We start from the raw sequence: 17,570 nt of genomic DNA on the forward strand, positions 1-17,570 counted from the left end.
CACAAAACCACCAGGAACACACACACAAACAACACAAAGTGACGTGAAAACGACTGCACAGAGTCATGAAATACCCAAAAGATGTTAGATGATGATGACACAACATAAAAAAGAGACGGAAAACAACCACAAAGATGTGGAAAATGGCCACAAAGTGATGCGACTCGACAACTAAGAGACACAAAACAACCCGACAAAAAGACACAAAGTCACAAACGATTAGGAATTGACTGCCAGCAACATCTCTGAGGTCGTGTTCACCTGTAGACCAGACAAGTCCTCATCCAGTCTGATGTCCTGATGAGGGCCGGTTTGTGAGTATGTGTGTATGTGTATGTGTGTGTGTATGTGTGAGTGTGTGAGTGACAGAACTCTTTAGGAACACTAAAATCAACGGTTAAAATACACACACACACACACACACACACACACACACACACACACACACACACACACACACACGTTCATAATAGAGATGAATTCATGTTCTGTGAAGGACAGAGAGGGTTCTCTTGTCTCTCGTTCTGTAAGTGACGGATACAACAGCCACCACTGTGTCACGAGGCCGACACACACACACACACACACACACACACACACACACACACACACACATTGTTGCCCCATGATCCTTTGCAGCATTGTACTGCAAATTATCATTGAATGGAAAAATCGAAAAAAAATAAAATAAAAAGAGATAATGTTATAGAAATAAAGTGTGTGTGTGTGTGTGTGTGTGTGTGTGTGTGTGTGTGTGTGTGTGTGTGTGTGTGTGTGTGTGTGTGTGTGTGTGTGACGAGGCATTGAAACAGGATTACAAACAAGATCACAGACAGCTCATTTGCATAACCACTCCCCTTTATAAACTATTCATGAGAATATGGAGCTCATATTTTTACACACGTGTGACTATAAACATATAGAGAGAGACGGACGTCTGGAAAGACACAAAGGAAACCAGAGGAGATGGCAAGCAAGGCCACTTAAAGCAAATGAAAGCCAAAGTATAACAGAATAAAGGGAAAATGAATAACACTTTAATTTAAAATGAAATATAAAAAAGAATAAGGTGGATAAAAATACTATTCAGGACTTCGAACAATGTGAACCGTCTTTTACAGCAATAATATTCCCTAAATATCTTCTTCTAGAGGAACATAATACCCAAAAATATCAAATGTTTAATAAACCGTACAATATTATATTAAATTTTTTCTTCCTTTCGTTTTCCGAACAATTTCTGATCAGGTTGAAATGATTTCTGCTTTATCCATAAAATTGTCAATAAAAAGATTAATTTAATGGATGAATCTGAATTATGTCCCTCACACACACACCACACACACACATGCACACACACACACACGCTCACACACACTCACACACATGCACACACACACACACACACACGCTCACACACACGCTCACACACACGCGCGACTAAATTTGGGATTTTAGGATTAAAAGGCCCACGGCTGCTTTTTTGTGTTTTTTTTTTTATCTCTCCCCGAGCTCCGCCCCATGCAGACCGTTGCCGTGGAAACCGCAGCCTCACTCTCTTCCCGTCACTTTGAAGACATTTTTTTTTCTGGTGACCTACATTTCTGCTCCACCTTGGCGCTCGTCTCTCGGCCCCTCCCACTTCCAGCTGTTGGTCTTGTGGACCGTACCATCTGCACACATTCCTCAGCACGGAGCGTACCATCTGGGGGTTAATGGAGGAGGGGAGGGGGTGGGGCGCGCCACCTGGAAGGAACACATGGCCGCTGGTGGGTGAAGACAGAAGACAGACTGGGCATATTTGTGTGTTTATCCCGTTATTCCAGATGACAAGACATCAACACACAGCAGCATTAGCACACAAGCTAACACACAGGTTCAACACAACTGTAATTATAGCGTGCGGGGGGGGGGGGGGGGGGGGGGGTATTGCTGTCTCTAAATTTAAATGAGGAGGAAAAGTGTCTCTCTTAAAGGGCCGGTGTGTCGGGTCCGGTGACATCTAGTGGTGATGTTGCAGATTGCAGCCAGCTGACGCAAAAAAACTGAAAAACTTTGATTGTTCCATTCTAGGGTCAGTGTTTATGTGGTATTCAAAAAGTATTTTACCTTCAGGTGATTACACATTAAAGAAAACACACTTAATAATCGTGTATTCTCGGTGCTCAGTGTTGCCCCCTGGCGGCCATGTTTTATTCTAACTGCACTGCTGCGAGCGTAGAATGTTGTAAATGAAAAAGTGACGAATACTCACTTAAACCAGGAAGGTAAAGAAGGTGTTAATCCTCTCTCTTTTCTCCCCAGGGTGCCCTCTGTTTGAAGCCCTCTGGGAATTAAACCAACCAGGCCCCCCCCCCCCCCCTCCTTTACATAATGAAACCTAAAGAGGACTAGACGGCTGCTGACACTGTCATTCTTCGTTTTTTTGCTCTTTCAAGAGACTTTTAATTGTTCTGGGTAAAAGAAGGCCGGAGGACGTTTGACGTGCATGTGGAGTGACCTCAGAAGAAAAATCCAACCCTGACAAAAGTGGACGATTGCACACACAAATTATCGCACAAAAAGCCGGCATCAGCATCCGATGTCCTGCAACTCTTCCTGTGTGGGAACGTGAGCGTCACCTCTTCGCCGCTGAGAGAATGAAGCTCTGCCACGCTTAACGTACAACAAGCACCGCGAGTAGTTCGTGTGAAGGGTTGCTCTCGCATGCGTGATGGAATAGAGTGCAGGTCGAGGGCGTAAGGGGGCGTGTCCAAAAAGCAAAGGCTCAAACCAGAAGGAGGAGCTCGCGCCTGAGCGTCCGGCCCCTCGCCCCTCCTCCTGGCTGCAGCGTGGGACCAGGGGTGCGTTCGGATAGAGGTTGACCCCCCACCAGATGGAGGCCCACCAACACTCGCCAGATAGCAGCAGTGAGGAGTGCACCGTCCTGGAGGCTCCGCCCGGGAAGAACGCCTGCCCGCTGCACGCCGGGAAGGTAGGGACGCGACGCACAGACTCACAACAAAGTGCTGCTGTTTCTACTCCGAGATGTATCCGTCACACACAGACACAACTCTGAAACTTGAGGACAAAATGAGATAGTTTGCTCGCTGGAGTTTGCCCTCGAGTTGGAACTAAAACTGAGACCCGAACCCTCGAAACTGAACCAGACTGGAACGTAAACCCAACCATCTTCAAGCCTTATTTGTGCGTCAGTTTGCACATTAATGACGACACTCTTCCCACTTGGGAGACAACGTCAGATCACAAGCGAGGAGATAGACGGAGAGAGACTTTTGACTCGAGGGCCAAACTTTACGCAACCAAACTTCAGACTTTCGGTTTTCTGCCTCTTTCCCTAACAATTTAAATAATTGAAGTTTGTCCAATCTTTTGAATTTTCACAACAGTGGATCCATAGGTTGAGATTATGGTACAGTCCAAACATCAGCTTCTTAGCGCATTTCGATGTGGAAATTTTGTCGGCAAAATTTACTCAACCCCAGTGGGGTCTGGTCATGTCGGACCTTTTCACTCAAATGGCTCTTTGAGTGTGAAAGACTTGATGCTTTGGGTCTTAGAGTAGTACCTTAAGTCACTTAATCTTGCTGTAACTGTACCTTCATCTTTCTTTGTGTCTCACCCACCATGCTCGCCGGTTCAGGTGGCAGAGCTGTTCTGCTCGACCTGCGACAGCGCGCTGTGCGAGGACTGCGTGCCGGACCACGAGGAGCACCCTAAGGTGCCCCTCGGCCAGGCCCTGGAGCAGCAGCGCAGCGGCCTGCAGGAGCGGCTCGGGGGCGTCCAGAGCAGGTGCACGACTTAAAATACGTCATTTAGATTCAGTCATAGCGACGACACTTATGTTTTAAATATATCATCAAGTTCAGTAATGAAATCAGTGTAAATATTACTATAATTTTCACGCTTTGGTAAAAATCATGGTAAAAAAAAATGTCATAATTATGACAAAAAAAAATCCAAATAAAAAAATTGAACAAAATTGAAAAAAAATCATAAATATGACCAAAAAAAGTCAACAATAAAAAGTTCAATCAAAAAAAGAAATTCAAAATCATCACCAAAAAAGTAATTTTTTTGTCATATTTTTTTGTAATATGAATTTTTTTTTGTCATACCTTTTTTTTGGTTATACTTATTTTTGGTCATAATTCGTTTTTTTGTTGACTTTTTTGTCATACTTTTTTTTGTGGTCATAATCATGATTTTTTTGTCATAATTATGACATTTCTTTATTTATATTAATATAAAGGCATAAATAACTGTTGTGAATTGAAGAGGAGAGGCTGCCATCTGGTGGACAGACAGGCAAATGCAGGACGATGATGGAGCAACAAGGACAAATCAGCAAAGGTTACACCCTCCCTCCTCTTTCTATATTCATCCCTGCAGACTCACTCAGATTTCAGATGCCCTGTGCTTCGTTAAGGAGATCCTCCAGCAGCTCACTGGCCAGAGAGCGTCCATCGAAGAGGACATCCAGTCAAGCTTCGAGGATCTGCACAAGCAGCTGGATGTCCGGAAGAGCGTTCTGCTGATGGAGCTGGAGGTCACGTATGGACTCAAGCAGAAGGTGACTCTGGTTGCGAGCGCTCTGAATCTTTCATATGTGTAAAAGCGTCGCCTCTCTCCGGCCTAGATCACTGAAATAAACCCGTGTCGTCCGTCTGCAGGTCCTCCAGGCTCAAGTGGACAGCCTGGAGCGGGGGGAGGGCGACCTCGCGGCCTCCTGCACCCAGACGGAGGAGGCTCTGGCCGGGGAGGCGTGCGCGGCGAGCATGCAGGTTGAGCGGGAGCTGCAGGAGCGGCTCGGGGAGCTGGCGGGACTCGGCCTGCCGTGTCAGCCGCAGGAGAACGACCAGCTGGATCTGCTGCTGGAGACGGACGGGCTGCGGAAGTCCATCCACAACCTGGGCACCATCGTCACCACCAGGCGAGACACAATCAGGCCCCGCAGCAGGAAAGCGGTTTCTTGTTTCGCTTCAACGCCACTTGATTTCCCCTCTCCTCTTCGCACAGTGCGGTGGCGAGCCAGAGCGAAGCCATGGGCGCCGGCCTGGAGCAGTGCATTGTGGGACATCCTGCCTCCGTCACCATCGTGACCAGAGACAAGTCGGGGGGAGCCTGCAAGAGCGGCAACGCCATTCTGTCAGCGGAGGTTGGTTTCTTTAAGCACCCCAAACTCAAACTGAGTGACACGTCAACGGGGAAGTAACAGAAGGTTTGCTCGTGTGTTGGAACCAGGTCTTCACCCCAGACGGAAGCATCGTGGACGGGGAAATCGTGGACCACAAGAACGGGACCTACGAGTTTGTGTACACGGTGCCGAAGGAGGGCGACTTCTCGCTGGCGCTCCGCCTGTATGACCAACACATCAAAGGAAGCCCCTTCAAACTGACCATCAACAGGATCTTGGAAGCAGAAGTGGAGGTGGGTGGAGCTTCGTCTTCACTAGCTAACAACAAGATGCCACAACGGCAGCGGTGACGGTGCTTACTTTGGTTTCATGTGAACCAGAGGACTTAAACAAACTTCTGTTTCTGTCTGTTGTGTTTGCAATGATTGCAAAATTCATATTCTTGTCTCAGGGAAAACATATGAAGATATATATTTAACTGGGAAATTCCTTTGCGTCAACCTTAAACTACCTAAAGCATCCCAGTGGAATGGGACCAACACCCAGTCAATCTTTTTCCTAACTTTCCAGCTTCACTTTGCTACGCAATTAACAATTGTGAGTGTCTATCCTCCAGGTGTCCCCCTCCACCACCACAGCAACCAACTCAGCAGCCTACGCCACCCCGTCCACAGGCTCCTCCGAGGGGGCAAAGAGACGGGGGAAGTCCCCCGGCCAGAAGAAAAAGGGCTCCAAGAGGGCCAGCAGCGCCCTGGGAACCCCGCGACGCAAGACCCAGAACCCCATCGAGGACGACCTCATCTTCCGCATCGGTGCGACATCGCAGCTTCTGAAGCTTTAGCTTGTTTATGAAAGCTACAACATTCATGAGTCACCATTTTGAAAGCTTGGAATTTGGGTTTTACCGCCGGCTGCATGTGTTTGATTCGAATCTCTGTAGGAACGAAGGGGAGGAACAAAGGAGAGTTCACCAACCTGCAGGGCGTGGCGGCCTCCTCCACCGGCAGGATCCTGATAGCTGACAGCAACAACCAGTGTGTTCAGGTAATACCACGTTTTCACCTTCCCTCGAATGGCTGTTTGAGGGTCCAGGCTTGGTTTTGAAGGTTAAGGATCGATTTTAGGTTCATGAGTTAACCTTTCGGAAACCGTGCTCGAAAATCCTTCTGCGGCCATTTTAAGTCCCAGCATGCCGCATTCAGACAATCTTTTACCACAAAATACGTAATATTTTTCCATTTTTGAACCGAACAACACAGTTTTTTGACTGAAACTCCTTCCTAACAGACCAAGACTTTGTTTCATTGTGATATTTGTTACAGATTATGATTCTTTAGGTCCTAATCTTTCCACAAAGGTGTCTTATTGACGCTCCAGGAGGCATTTTTGGGGGAATCTGGCTCATATCATGCTGGATGTTCATAGTTACGATCAACATATCTAGCATCATGTCCTCACAAGAGTCTGCCCACTTCAGATTTTCTCCAACGACGGGGAATTCAAGACTCGCTTTGGCATGAGGGGGCGGTCACCGGGGCAACTGCAGCGCCCCACCGGCGTGGCCGTGCACCCCACGGGTGACATCATCATCGCTGACTATGACAACAAGTGGGTCAGCATCTTTACCAGCGAGGGCAAGTACAAGGTAGGTTCACCGATGTGGCTTTGAGGGAATGAAGCGTTAATGTAGAAAGAAAAGTAAACTCACGTGTCATATTTGGCAACCCGTCAGGCGAAGCTTGGCTCTGGTCGGCTCATGGGGCCGAAGGGCGTGTCCGTGGACCAGAACGGCCACGTCATCGTGGTTGACAACAAGGCGTGCACTGTCTTCATCTTCCAGCTGACCGGCAAGCTCGTTGGCAAGTTTGGCAGTCGAGGCAACGGCGACAAACAATTTGCAGGTAGTGTTTTCCCCAAGAGATGGACCTTCGATAGAAATGCATGTGTGCTGATTGTTGTGCAGCTGAAATTTAAGGTGCTTGAACTGAAGCTTGAAGTGTCAGTTAAAACGTAAGCACATGCAGCAGTTGAAGTGTTGGCAGAAGCACTGAAAGTTTTTGTCGTTCCGTCATCCTGAAGGTCCACACTTTGCAGCTGTGAACAACAACAACGAGATCATCGTGACTGACTTCCACAACCACTCCGTCAAGGTGAGGCCATACCGATCGACCACCTTGTCCCTTTGACCCGTGTATAAAGAGACGATCCCAACAGGTAGGGATCTAGGACGCATCACACATCACGATATATGACTATTTCCTTGTCCTTGTCAGGTTTTCACCCTTGAGGGAGAACTGGTGTTGAAATTTGGCTCCAACGGCGAGGGAAACGGCCAGTTCAACGCTCCCACTGGTGTAGCCGTGGACGTGAACGGGAACATCATCGTCGCCGATTGGGGCAACAGCAGAATTCAGGTGAGCACCAACTCGTGGTGACAGGAAGCACCTTTACAGGGGAGTGTTGGGAGTGTTTCCAAGACTAAGAACTCATGATCTCTCTCTCCCAGGTGTTCGACGGCAGCGGCTCCTTCCTCTCCTACATCAACACATCGGCGGACCCTCTGTACGGACCCCAAGGTCTGGCTCTGACCTCCGACGGACATGTGGTTGTGGCCGACTCCGGCAACCACTGCTTCAAAGTCTACCGCTACCTGCAATGAGGGAGGCTCGGACGGAGAGGTGAAGAGGACGAAGGGAAGAGAGGCGGAGGGAGCGGTAGTTGGAGCATCGAGGGGGATGTCAAATTCTAGGAATCATCGCATGAACCTCTACTTGCAACGGATGGAGGAGAAAAGAGGGAAGCAAAAAAGAAGGATTAGCCATCATCACGTCGTTAGACCTCAAAGGAACTTGCAAATCTAGTTTTGACATTTTTTTGAATTAAGCATCATCGTAGTAATTGTCAGAAAAATGAAACAGGATTGGCCTTCGCACTACATTTAAAGTGAGAAGAAGGACGAGGGTATCGGCAGATGAGGGAGAACAGAGCGATGGTGGATTCAGGAGTTCACTGGACCTCGTGCAAATTTGAGAAACATTGGCGAGTGATGCGAGTAAAGACAGTTACGCAACCACTAATCCCTGATGTCAAACTCTTGAAGTCCCTCTTCTTCCCAGCCTGGCATTATTTGAAATCAGAGGAGTGGATGGAAAAGAAAAAAGGCTTTAAAGAACAAAGAAAAAAGAAAAAGGAAGAGCAAATCAAGGTTGCACAAGGAAACCACTGCTTCCTAAACCCTCAACGGAGTGAATGATGGACGAAGGCGTCGAGAAGCTTACGAGACGAGAGCGAATGAATGAAGGTTGAGGTTTGTGGACAGAATTGAATGGAAGGGAAACGTTTTGTAATGTCCTGCCTTCTCACGCTGTGTGTAACAGAATAACCAGAGAGCTGAAAGAGGTGCACGTCTCAGTTTCACATCACTTCTTACTCTCGGCCATCACCACAGACGTCCTCTGTCTCTTTCTTAACCATAATAGGACATGTGTGCACTGACTCTGAGTGTCATGGTGCTCTTGAGCAAAGCATGTAACTTCAAACTGGCCCAACAGGAAAGAGCAGTTGTACTAAAACAAAATGCGTGAGCGTTTAAATCTGTAAATATTCTCCAACAAACGACTTCAAAACAACATCGTCGACTACATCGAATGAAGATTCACTCAAAATATGAGCAGACTGAGACGTGGCCCACTTTCAGCTCATAGTGCATCGTTTTGTCTGAATAAGGAATGTTTTTTTAGTTTCTTGCCGTATGCTAGTATACTTTAAGTCTTAATCAATAGACTCAACACGATTGCTTGACTCTGATTGTGTGGATTGGTTGTTTCAGTTGGTTGATGGACATTGACGAGCGGCAGCATCGTCTCTTCTACGCTCGGTTTGAGTTGTTTTTTTGCAAAAACGGGGGGGCGAAAAAAAATGAAGGTCTATAAATCTATCCTATATATTTGTGAGAACATCTTTAATAATACCAAGTGAAAATGTTGGAATCAGTAGCAACTTTACACACATACACACACACACACAAACACACACACACACACACACACACACACACACACACACACACACACGTCTCTGCAGAATTCCAGAATGTTTCCATTGATTTCTTTTGAGGGTTCTAGAATGTTTTGAGAACTCCGCGTCGTGCTCACAGAACCAGCATGCCTCTGTGTCGCGCGACCGCCGACGCCAAACCTCCACCACCAACAAGTTACAGCCGTGTTGAAGTGCAGCGAAGCACACGCGAGGAATGTGACACGTGTGAGAGTATTAACAGTCATACAAAGCATTTCATCAGGCAACAAAAGCATTTAAGTTTCTCACGTCATTTCAACTGCACAGATTTAACGTACGTTGTCGTAAAACATCTGACGGATGCTGCGCTGCCCTCTCAAATCATAAACATGAGTTATTACTTATTTTTATTCATCTCTTCTGTCTTTGTAGCTTGCCATCTGATTGTGTTCCACCGTGTGCATTGAAGTTCTTAAGTGCCCATTTATATTTCTTCTTTTTGTACATTTTGTCTGTTACGTTGAATCAAAATATGATTGTTGGTATTTGATACGTTTTGTACTGACGCGTTATTTATTTATTTTTCATCAAATGAAAGTCGTCATGGCGTGGAGGGAACACAACAAAGCTAGCCAGGTAGCAAACACAGCTAGTTAGCATTAGCCTGCAGAACACTGAGCTATCGAATCTGAAGCTTTATCTGGTAGTTGGTACTTCAATGCTGAATGTTAACAAAGCTCTCTTTCACAGACAAGTGCATGTTCAATAAATAAACTAAATACATTTAAAGCTGTCAGAGTCCCAGAAGGACAGCGTGTCGTGTCCCTGTCTGTAAACACAACATTCTCTGATGTTGTTAAAGGCTCAAATGGTTAAATCTTCAGATTTGGGGGATTTGTTCCTGCAGAGTGACCCCGGCCTCGTTAGCCTTAATTACAGTCAGTTAACGTGAAAGTTGTTTTACAGAGTTGAGAAACAACTTTTCACTTATAAGCTTTTTTCAAACCAGGAGCTCGTTTGAAGACGACACAGAGAACATTATACATCTGTCGTTATGGATATTCACACATGTGGCTTGGCTGATCGACAACCTTGTTCATCAATTAACTTTATTTTTTGTGTGTCCTGAACACGACTCTTAGAGTAGCGGCGTCCTGCGGCGTCTCTTGCCTGCTCTCTTCTGTATCTACTTCCTGTGTCTGTTCTCTGTTCTGGACGTCTCTTAAATATTCACCCGCCGCTAAAATAAAGCAGTGACTCCTTAATGGCAGCCATTTGTTGCGGTTTGGTTTTGTACAAATTCTGATTTCTTTGTCTTTGAATCACTGTGAGTATCACCTGCAGACATAAATAATGACTAAAACACATCGATCAATCATTGAGATCAGACGACCTGTAGACTTAAAGACCTGTAAGTGTGTATTTTAATCTACACTGCAAAATGTAATAGTGGTCCAGATTTACATTAAATAAGTTAACTTTTTCTCGGCTGTAAAAAATATCACTTCTTACAAGTTTTTACCAAGTAAAAGTTACTTGCAGGTCAAAAACAACCAATTTACAAATTATTTTGAGTAAATCTAACTCAAGTAAACAATCCTGATATATTTTAAGTGGCAGAACATGTAACATTAGTTAGCCCAACTTAAATAAATGTGTTGTTTGGAATACATACAAGGTGTATTTCTTTTGAAGTAATTTAGGTGTTTGAAATAGTAATTTAAAGTATGCTGTACTATTTAAAAGTACATCTTACTCATTATTGTTAGTTACTTAAACTCAAGTGTAAGTATACTACACTAAATAAGTGTGCAAGCTTTTTTTTAAGTAAGGTTAACTAATCGTTTTTTACAGTGTACTTTTTGCTGGGTGTGTTTTGATTTGTTTTGCTATCCTTGTGGGGACCAGTGTGTGAAACGCTGGTAGTGGGGACACCAGCCTTGTGAGGACCTTCAGGCCGGTCTTCACCCCCAACGGGTTTGTTTGAAGGTTAAACTTAGAATTATGTTGAGGTTGTGTTTGATGTTGGGTTCAAGAGTCAGATGGGAGGGTTGTTGTGTCAGTGAGTAAGTAATGTTTATTTGTTTAGCGCTTTAGACAGACAAGGGTCAGTAAGTGCTGAACAGGGGTCAGGGGGATATTCCCTGAATTTATGAATCAAAGTTTTGGTGGGATTAGAACCATTTAACAGACGGCTATTGTCTCCTGTCAGTCACTAAAGGACGCTCGCCTCGTCCACATGTTCCCGACTCACTGACGCTCAGTACAATTAAAAAAGTTTAAACAACAAACCCCTCCATTTCCATATCACGAGCGACGCTTCGGTCCATCACGTTTGACAGGATTCAAATGACCAGAGACGAGACATTCAAATGAACCGTTTGGTGGGAAGTCGCCTCCAGTTGCTTCCTAATGAGTTTCAGAGCAAACAGGTGTGCAGCACGTGACCTTTGCATGAAATCTGCAAACACTGACAGAGAATAAACAATTGAAACACACACACACACACACACACACACACACACACCCATTGTATGTTTATATGGACTGAAAACCTCCCAACAACAGGCAATTATTTTGAAAACACAGAAGAAGGAAGATCAGGAAGCGACACTTTTGGTGAGATGGGCGTTTTGTTATTGTCTTTTTAAGGATTTAGTTATAATGTTTTACTTTTGGAGAGTAGCAGTGGGGAAAATTATAATAATATCAAATATTTTTTACGACAAAATGGGATGACAGTGATTTCAGTTGGACTGTAGAGAGCAGCACAGACGGTCCAATCACAAGCCAAGTGATGGACTGAAGCGGTACATTATTAAGTGTAAATACTGCTCAGGTCCACGCTGATGGATCATTGGGTATCAGTGTGAACACGATGTCGGACAGCAGAGGGAAGTCTTAGAGCGGTTGTCACTTCACAAGCCCAGTTGTGTCTTTACTTCCCGTGCAGTTTGCACCACTTGTTGGGTTTCTTATTGTCCTGTGATGCATAGTTGCACCATAGAAACAGAATTTGAGGCATCTTTACAAAGCAGACCAGGTACTCTGTGTCTCTCCGTCGTGACGGAGGACAGTTGGTCCACAACTACACCAACTGTTTGATCTATTAGCATGGCGGCCATAACTTTGGTGATCCGTTGACTTTTCATCGCGCCGTCTTTAGGTTGACATTTTGATTCGTCCTCTACTTTTCACGGCGACGTCCTTGCGTTCCCATGAGCCTCAGCTGTCTTTCCCTCCCTGTGAATCTAATCCTCCCTCCATCTTGGTTTCCCTCCTTCCTCAGGCCCTTTACTGTCTTTTGAGAATGTCAGGCAATGACCAATTCTACGCCAATGAGTCCATGCTTGGTGATTGCTCCGAAGAGTTTTGGTCCACGTGGGTCACCTTCAACGTGACCAGTGTCATCCTCCTCCTGCCTCTCTCCGTCTCCATCCTCTATTTGGGATTCCAGCGATGTAAACGACAGCGTTCTTCTTCATCCTCGGCGGCCGTCGTGACTCTCTCAGACTTCGTCACCTACAACATGGCGGTCATGGAGCTGATCGGCATACTGGGGACCTCTTTGTCCATCGTCGGTGGCTTCGCCGGTCTCGATGCGATGAAGCAGATGGGGAACTTGGTCGGGTCTTTCCCCTGGCACGGACAGATGCTATTCCCCATCCTGACCAGCGTGGAGCGCTACCTGGCTGTCGTTCACCCCGTCACCTACCTGAGCCTGAAGCAGACCCATGGGGTCTGCGTGAGGAACGTCAGCACCGCCTGCATCTGGCTGGTGTGCTGCGCCGGGCTGGGCTTTGTGTTCATGTTCATAGAGTACGGGAAGTTGGGCAACATGGTGGCCGTCACAGAAATGGCATTCCTTATAATCGCCTTGACTTTCTGCAGCCTTTCTGTCCTCTGCGTTTTGATTCGCCCGCGGCCGGGAAGGGCGAGCGGCAACCGGGTCGACCCATCGAAGAAGAGGGCCCTCTACACCATCATCATCATCATGGGAGTGCTGCAGCTGAGGTTCGGGGGCGCTCTGGTGTCCAGCGCGCTGGGCCTGTCGCCGGCGGTGAGCTTCAGGGTGGCGTGCGGAGCGATCGTGTTCGCCAGCTGGTGGAACCTGCCCAGCGGTCTGGTGCTACCGCTGCTGTTCCTGCACAGAGAGGGGAAACTACCGGGCTCCAGACACAAAACTGAGTCAGGATGAGGACCAAAGGAAATCATCACACATACAGAGAATAAATAGAAGGGAACAACCATAGAAATAGAACGGCAGTAGAATGGACGTCGATCTGTTTTCATGATTATTCGCTCGTTAATTCCTTAATCACATTGCATTGTGGTGTGTTGTATGAACGAGTTGTGTATCAATGGTTTGTGCATTTTGTGTTAAATATAAATGCAGATACATATTCAAATGACTTATACACGTGGGTTTACCATTTCCTGGATGTAGATCGGACCCGATCCGTTGGCAGCACGGTACGGCAGCACCAATGTGTTGAAGCGGATGCGGGCGGCCATACTTGTTGAATGTAATTAGTTCAATTGGCCTCAATGAAACACAGCTGGCATTTTGGCAAGACGTCCAGATTATAAACATTCCCTTTAAAGAAACAGTGCACGAGCTGCCGCTAACGTCTCATGAAACAGCGTTCTTGCGTGAAACACGTCTATTGTGAATAGCTGCACTATCCTAAAAGAAGGATTCCTCCTTAAACCCACAACTCATTGAACTAAAAGAGTTTCAATGAGTCTCACCTGACCGTGGCCACACTGACGACGATTACAATACTAGTTGCATCTGTTTTATTTCTAGGAAAACTATGGATTGTTTGCATTGTCGTGATACAACAGCCGTGCGTGCTTGCAGCCTGCGTGATGCTACGTCATTAGCATGAACACTTTGCTCGCTCGTCATTTGAATCCTGTCACACGTGACGGACAGATGAGTAATATGAAACATCTGATTGAAATGAGTTGTGTTTGGAGCTTCAAAGTGAATAAAAAGATCATTTACACATCCTGAATTAAACAAAAACCTCTAAACCCGACCGGGTGTTCCCCGTTGAACTCACTTCACCCCCAGAGACACGAGGCGACGCTGAACTCTCTGAAGGAACCACGGAAAGAACATTTGCCTTTGTTTACTTACGATTGACATCAAATCCATCATTTCTTTGACGACATGCAAAACGACAACAGCCATCAGTTCTGCTGCCGCCATGGAGACGCATATGTGTACTAATATACATATATGTATAAATGTACATTGTGTAGGTAGTAGAGCAGCGCAGTCAGAGGGTCGGGAAGCAGATCAGGAACAAACAGCTGACAAGGTGGGTGTCCTTCATGAAGGGACCATTTTCTCTTGATATTATATGTATTTAATGTTAAACTCTGAAACAGCTCTTATGAATATTACATCACATGTTTATGAATCATTTATTTAGGATATTTCTTGTGTTTTGTATTGACTTATCTCTCTCGTTGGTGATATTTGTCTGACTCAAAAAGTAAAGCAAGTAGAGAAAAGTGACTTTAAATGAAAGAATGAACATGTGGATGAATTAAATTAAATAATCCAAAAATTGACATTTAAGTCCAAATTATGAGATCGTAAACCAAAATGTGTCCCAGAGCAGCGACATTACATCTCATGATACACGTTATTAATATTAAGTATTTTAGCTTTTTTTATTTAACTACAATGATTTCAACTCATTCACATTGTTACACAAATTAATTATTAGTTATTATAACTAATCAACATGAAATTATTACTTTTTAACAAAAACAACAAATAGTTTGTGAGCATTATTTTTACGATCCTGCGTAACAAATCTTCTTAAAAAAACTACACTTTTCTTGCTATTTTAAAAATGTTTTAACCATTTTAAGCCCTATTTCCAAAATAAATAAAACGTGAACTTTATTATCTTTGTAACCACATTGTTGTTTAACTTCATTTAAATTGCTACGGTACCTTTAAGTTGAAATATTTACGTAAATGCTGTAACTTGCCTGAAGCTGATGAACATTCATTACCCAGCATGCCTCAGTCGGACAATGTTTTGCCATAAAATAAGTCATTTTCCCATTTTCTAACCAAACGACACAGTTTTTTGGACTGGAACTTCTTCCTAAAAGGCCGATGCTTTGTTATATTTAGATTTATGCAAATATATTCTGAAATAAATCATCAAAATAACACAAGTATTAGAACTCATTTGACTACTGGAACACAGGAACAAGAGGTGCAGGATCAGGAACCTCCATGTCCACGTCATGAGGAACGTTGCTATCTCAACGTTTCCCTGAGCACATTTTCAAAGTTGCAGTTATTAAATTGGCACGCAGTAGAACATCTACAATGTTATATAAATTAAATATACTGCTTCATATACACAGTAACTGTAGGATGAATCTCTTAAAATCTCTTTAATCATCTTTGAATTGAAGGTGATGTAGTCTCATTGTCTCCATTAATTAGTTTCTCACTTTCTTTCTTCCCTTTTTGTCATGAAAGGAAAACGAACCGACATGTCCGTCAACTCCTCTGACCTCTTCATCCCTTTCCGATGCTTACGCTTCGAAGCCGTATTCTTCATCAGCATTGCCTTTAACACAACGAAGGTATTGTTGCTCGTCCCGCTCTCCGTCCTCGTCCTCTACCTGGGATACCAGCAATGGCGGCGGCAGAGCTCTTCTGCAACGACGAGGCACTCTGACGTCTTCACCTTCCACGCGGCGGCCATGGAGCTCCTGTATGCCATTGGGACTATATTCGCCAATTGTTGCTTATTCACTGATCTCAACGAGGCGACCACAGTGGGGCTGGCTGTGTCTTCTGTCGCTGTCCCGGGTCAGACATGCCTTCACATCCTGACCTGTATGGAGCAATACCTGGCCGTCGTGCACCCCGTTGTGTATCTGGGGCTGAGGCGGTCGGGTGGGGTCCAGATACGAAACATCAGCCTCGTGTGTGTTTGGCTGCTCTGCTTCGGATGGATTGGTTTCACCATCATGTACCTCCCCGATCTTCCCGTCATTCCATTGTTCTGTTTATTGGTCTTCTCTTTAGTTGTCATAACTTTCTGCAGCCGTTGTGTCCTCTGTGTTCTGATTCGTCCAGGGCCGGGGGAAGTGGGCGGAGACAGAGAGCGCGTCGATCGATCAAAGCGGAGAGCGTTCCATACGATCAACGCCATCATGGCCATTCTGTGGCTGTGGTTCGTCGGGTTCCTCGTCTGTCTCGCTCTTTACAAATCACCGCTGCTGAGCGACAGAGCGAGGTGTTTGGTGCTGATGTTTGGAGTATGGTTTATTCTGCCCAGCAACGTGGTTTTACCAATGCTGTTCCTGCATAGAGCAGGAAAACTGCTCGCATGCTGCTAAATACATTGGCAAACTACAACAAGACGGCATTGGAGAGACTTCCTTTAAATTAATAAAGATTCACTAACTAATCATCAGGCAATGAGTTGGAGCATAGAAAGTTGGATTTGATATTATTAAATAAAACAAATTAAATAGAGCAGGTCAAATTTTCTGCGCATAAAGTTAAATCATCTTCATACAGTTGTATAATTTGCACATACAGTTATATCATCTGCATACAGTTATATCATCTGCATACAGTTGTATACTTTGCATATACAGTTAAATCATCTTCATACAGTTGTATAATTTGCACATACAGTTATATCATCTGCATACAGTTATATCATCTGCATACAGTTGTATACTTTGCATATACAGTTATGTCATCTGCATATTAAGTTAAATAATCTTCATATAGTTGTATCATGTGCATATACAATTCTATCAACTGGCCCAGGATTACTTAGTTTGCAGCAGATTCTCTCAAAGACTGTGAGTTGATTTAAGGGTTAACATTTGATTTTCATCGACGCAGAAATTACATTTCTTTCTCAATTTATACATTTTTGCATCCAACATAGGATTTCTTTTTATAAATTACTTAAACTTTTAAATAGCACATCATCCACTTCAGCTCTGATGTTAACGTTAGCTGAGACTAGCATAGCTAACTAACTAACTAAACTAACTCCCTGAGATATGGCTGTTCTCATCAAACATATACTTAAGCCATATTTCAATATTCAATCAATTTGAGCTTGATTTTGGTAAATTATTCATAGTTTTACGATACTAATGAAGTGTCTAATTAGAAAAAAACAACTGTGTTTTATTATTTTGGAGTCAGAAGGTATCAACATTAACCTTCAGGGTCTCAGTTAGACCTGCAGAACCTAGAACTAAAGCGTATTGAGTCACTTTCATAACATAGTAGTTTTAATGTACTCTTAATTAGTTTGTTTGTTGGACTTTATAATATATTTCAATTGTTCTGTTTTTCTCTGTATGATCATTTGTCAATGCTGTTGCTCTATTGTGATGG

The 17,570-nt window shown here is 44.5% G+C and overlaps 1 protein-coding gene and 1 long non-coding RNA gene across 2 annotated transcripts; both read left to right on the forward strand.

The window, feature by feature from the left end:
• Positions 1–2,293: 2,293 nt before the first annotated feature.
• trim2b (tripartite motif containing 2b) lies at positions 2,294–10,424 on the forward strand. Its single transcript, XM_068587707.1, has 13 exons — positions 2,294–2,974; positions 3,644–3,792; positions 4,393–4,573; positions 4,674–4,933; positions 5,020–5,158; positions 5,245–5,430; positions 5,754–5,949; positions 6,078–6,181; positions 6,615–6,782; positions 6,870–7,038; positions 7,217–7,287; positions 7,411–7,551; positions 7,644–10,424. The coding sequence occupies exons 1-13, from the start codon at positions 2,876–2,878 to the stop codon at positions 7,794–7,796; spliced, it is 2,016 nt and encodes a 671-aa protein (XP_068443808.1). The 5' UTR covers positions 2,294–2,875; the 3' UTR covers positions 7,797–10,424.
• A 4,006-nt stretch (positions 10,425–14,430) lies between these two features.
• On the forward strand, positions 14,431–16,565 carry LOC137792574 (uncharacterized). Its single transcript, XR_011078113.1, has 2 exons — positions 14,431–14,484; positions 15,675–16,565. It is a non-coding gene; the product is annotated as an uncharacterized lncRNA (long non-coding RNA).
• Positions 16,566–17,570: the final 1,005 nt, after the last annotated feature.

Source organism: Clinocottus analis, unplaced genomic scaffold (genome assembly GCF_023055335.1).
Source record: "Clinocottus analis isolate CAN_PGR_092001 unplaced genomic scaffold, fCliAna1.0.p SCAF_21, whole genome shotgun sequence".
In the NCBI taxonomy this organism is placed as follows: domain Eukaryota; kingdom Metazoa; phylum Chordata; class Actinopteri; order Perciformes; family Cottidae; genus Clinocottus; species Clinocottus analis.

What these genes read in the sequence shown, in the direction of transcription:
- trim2b (XM_068587707.1), top strand. Translation starts at nt 2,876, where the DNA reads ATGGAGGCCCACCAACACTCGCCAGATAGCAGCAGTGAGGAGTGCACC. An exon ending in CTCGGGGGCGTCCAGAGCAG is followed by an intron (nt 3,793 to 4,392) that starts GTGCACGACTTA and finishes TCATCCCTGCAG; the next exon opens with ACTCACTCAGATTTCAGATG. An exon ending in CGTATGGACTCAAGCAGAAG is followed by an intron (nt 4,574 to 4,673) that starts GTGACTCTGGTT and finishes GTCCGTCTGCAG; the next exon opens with GTCCTCCAGGCTCAAGTGGA.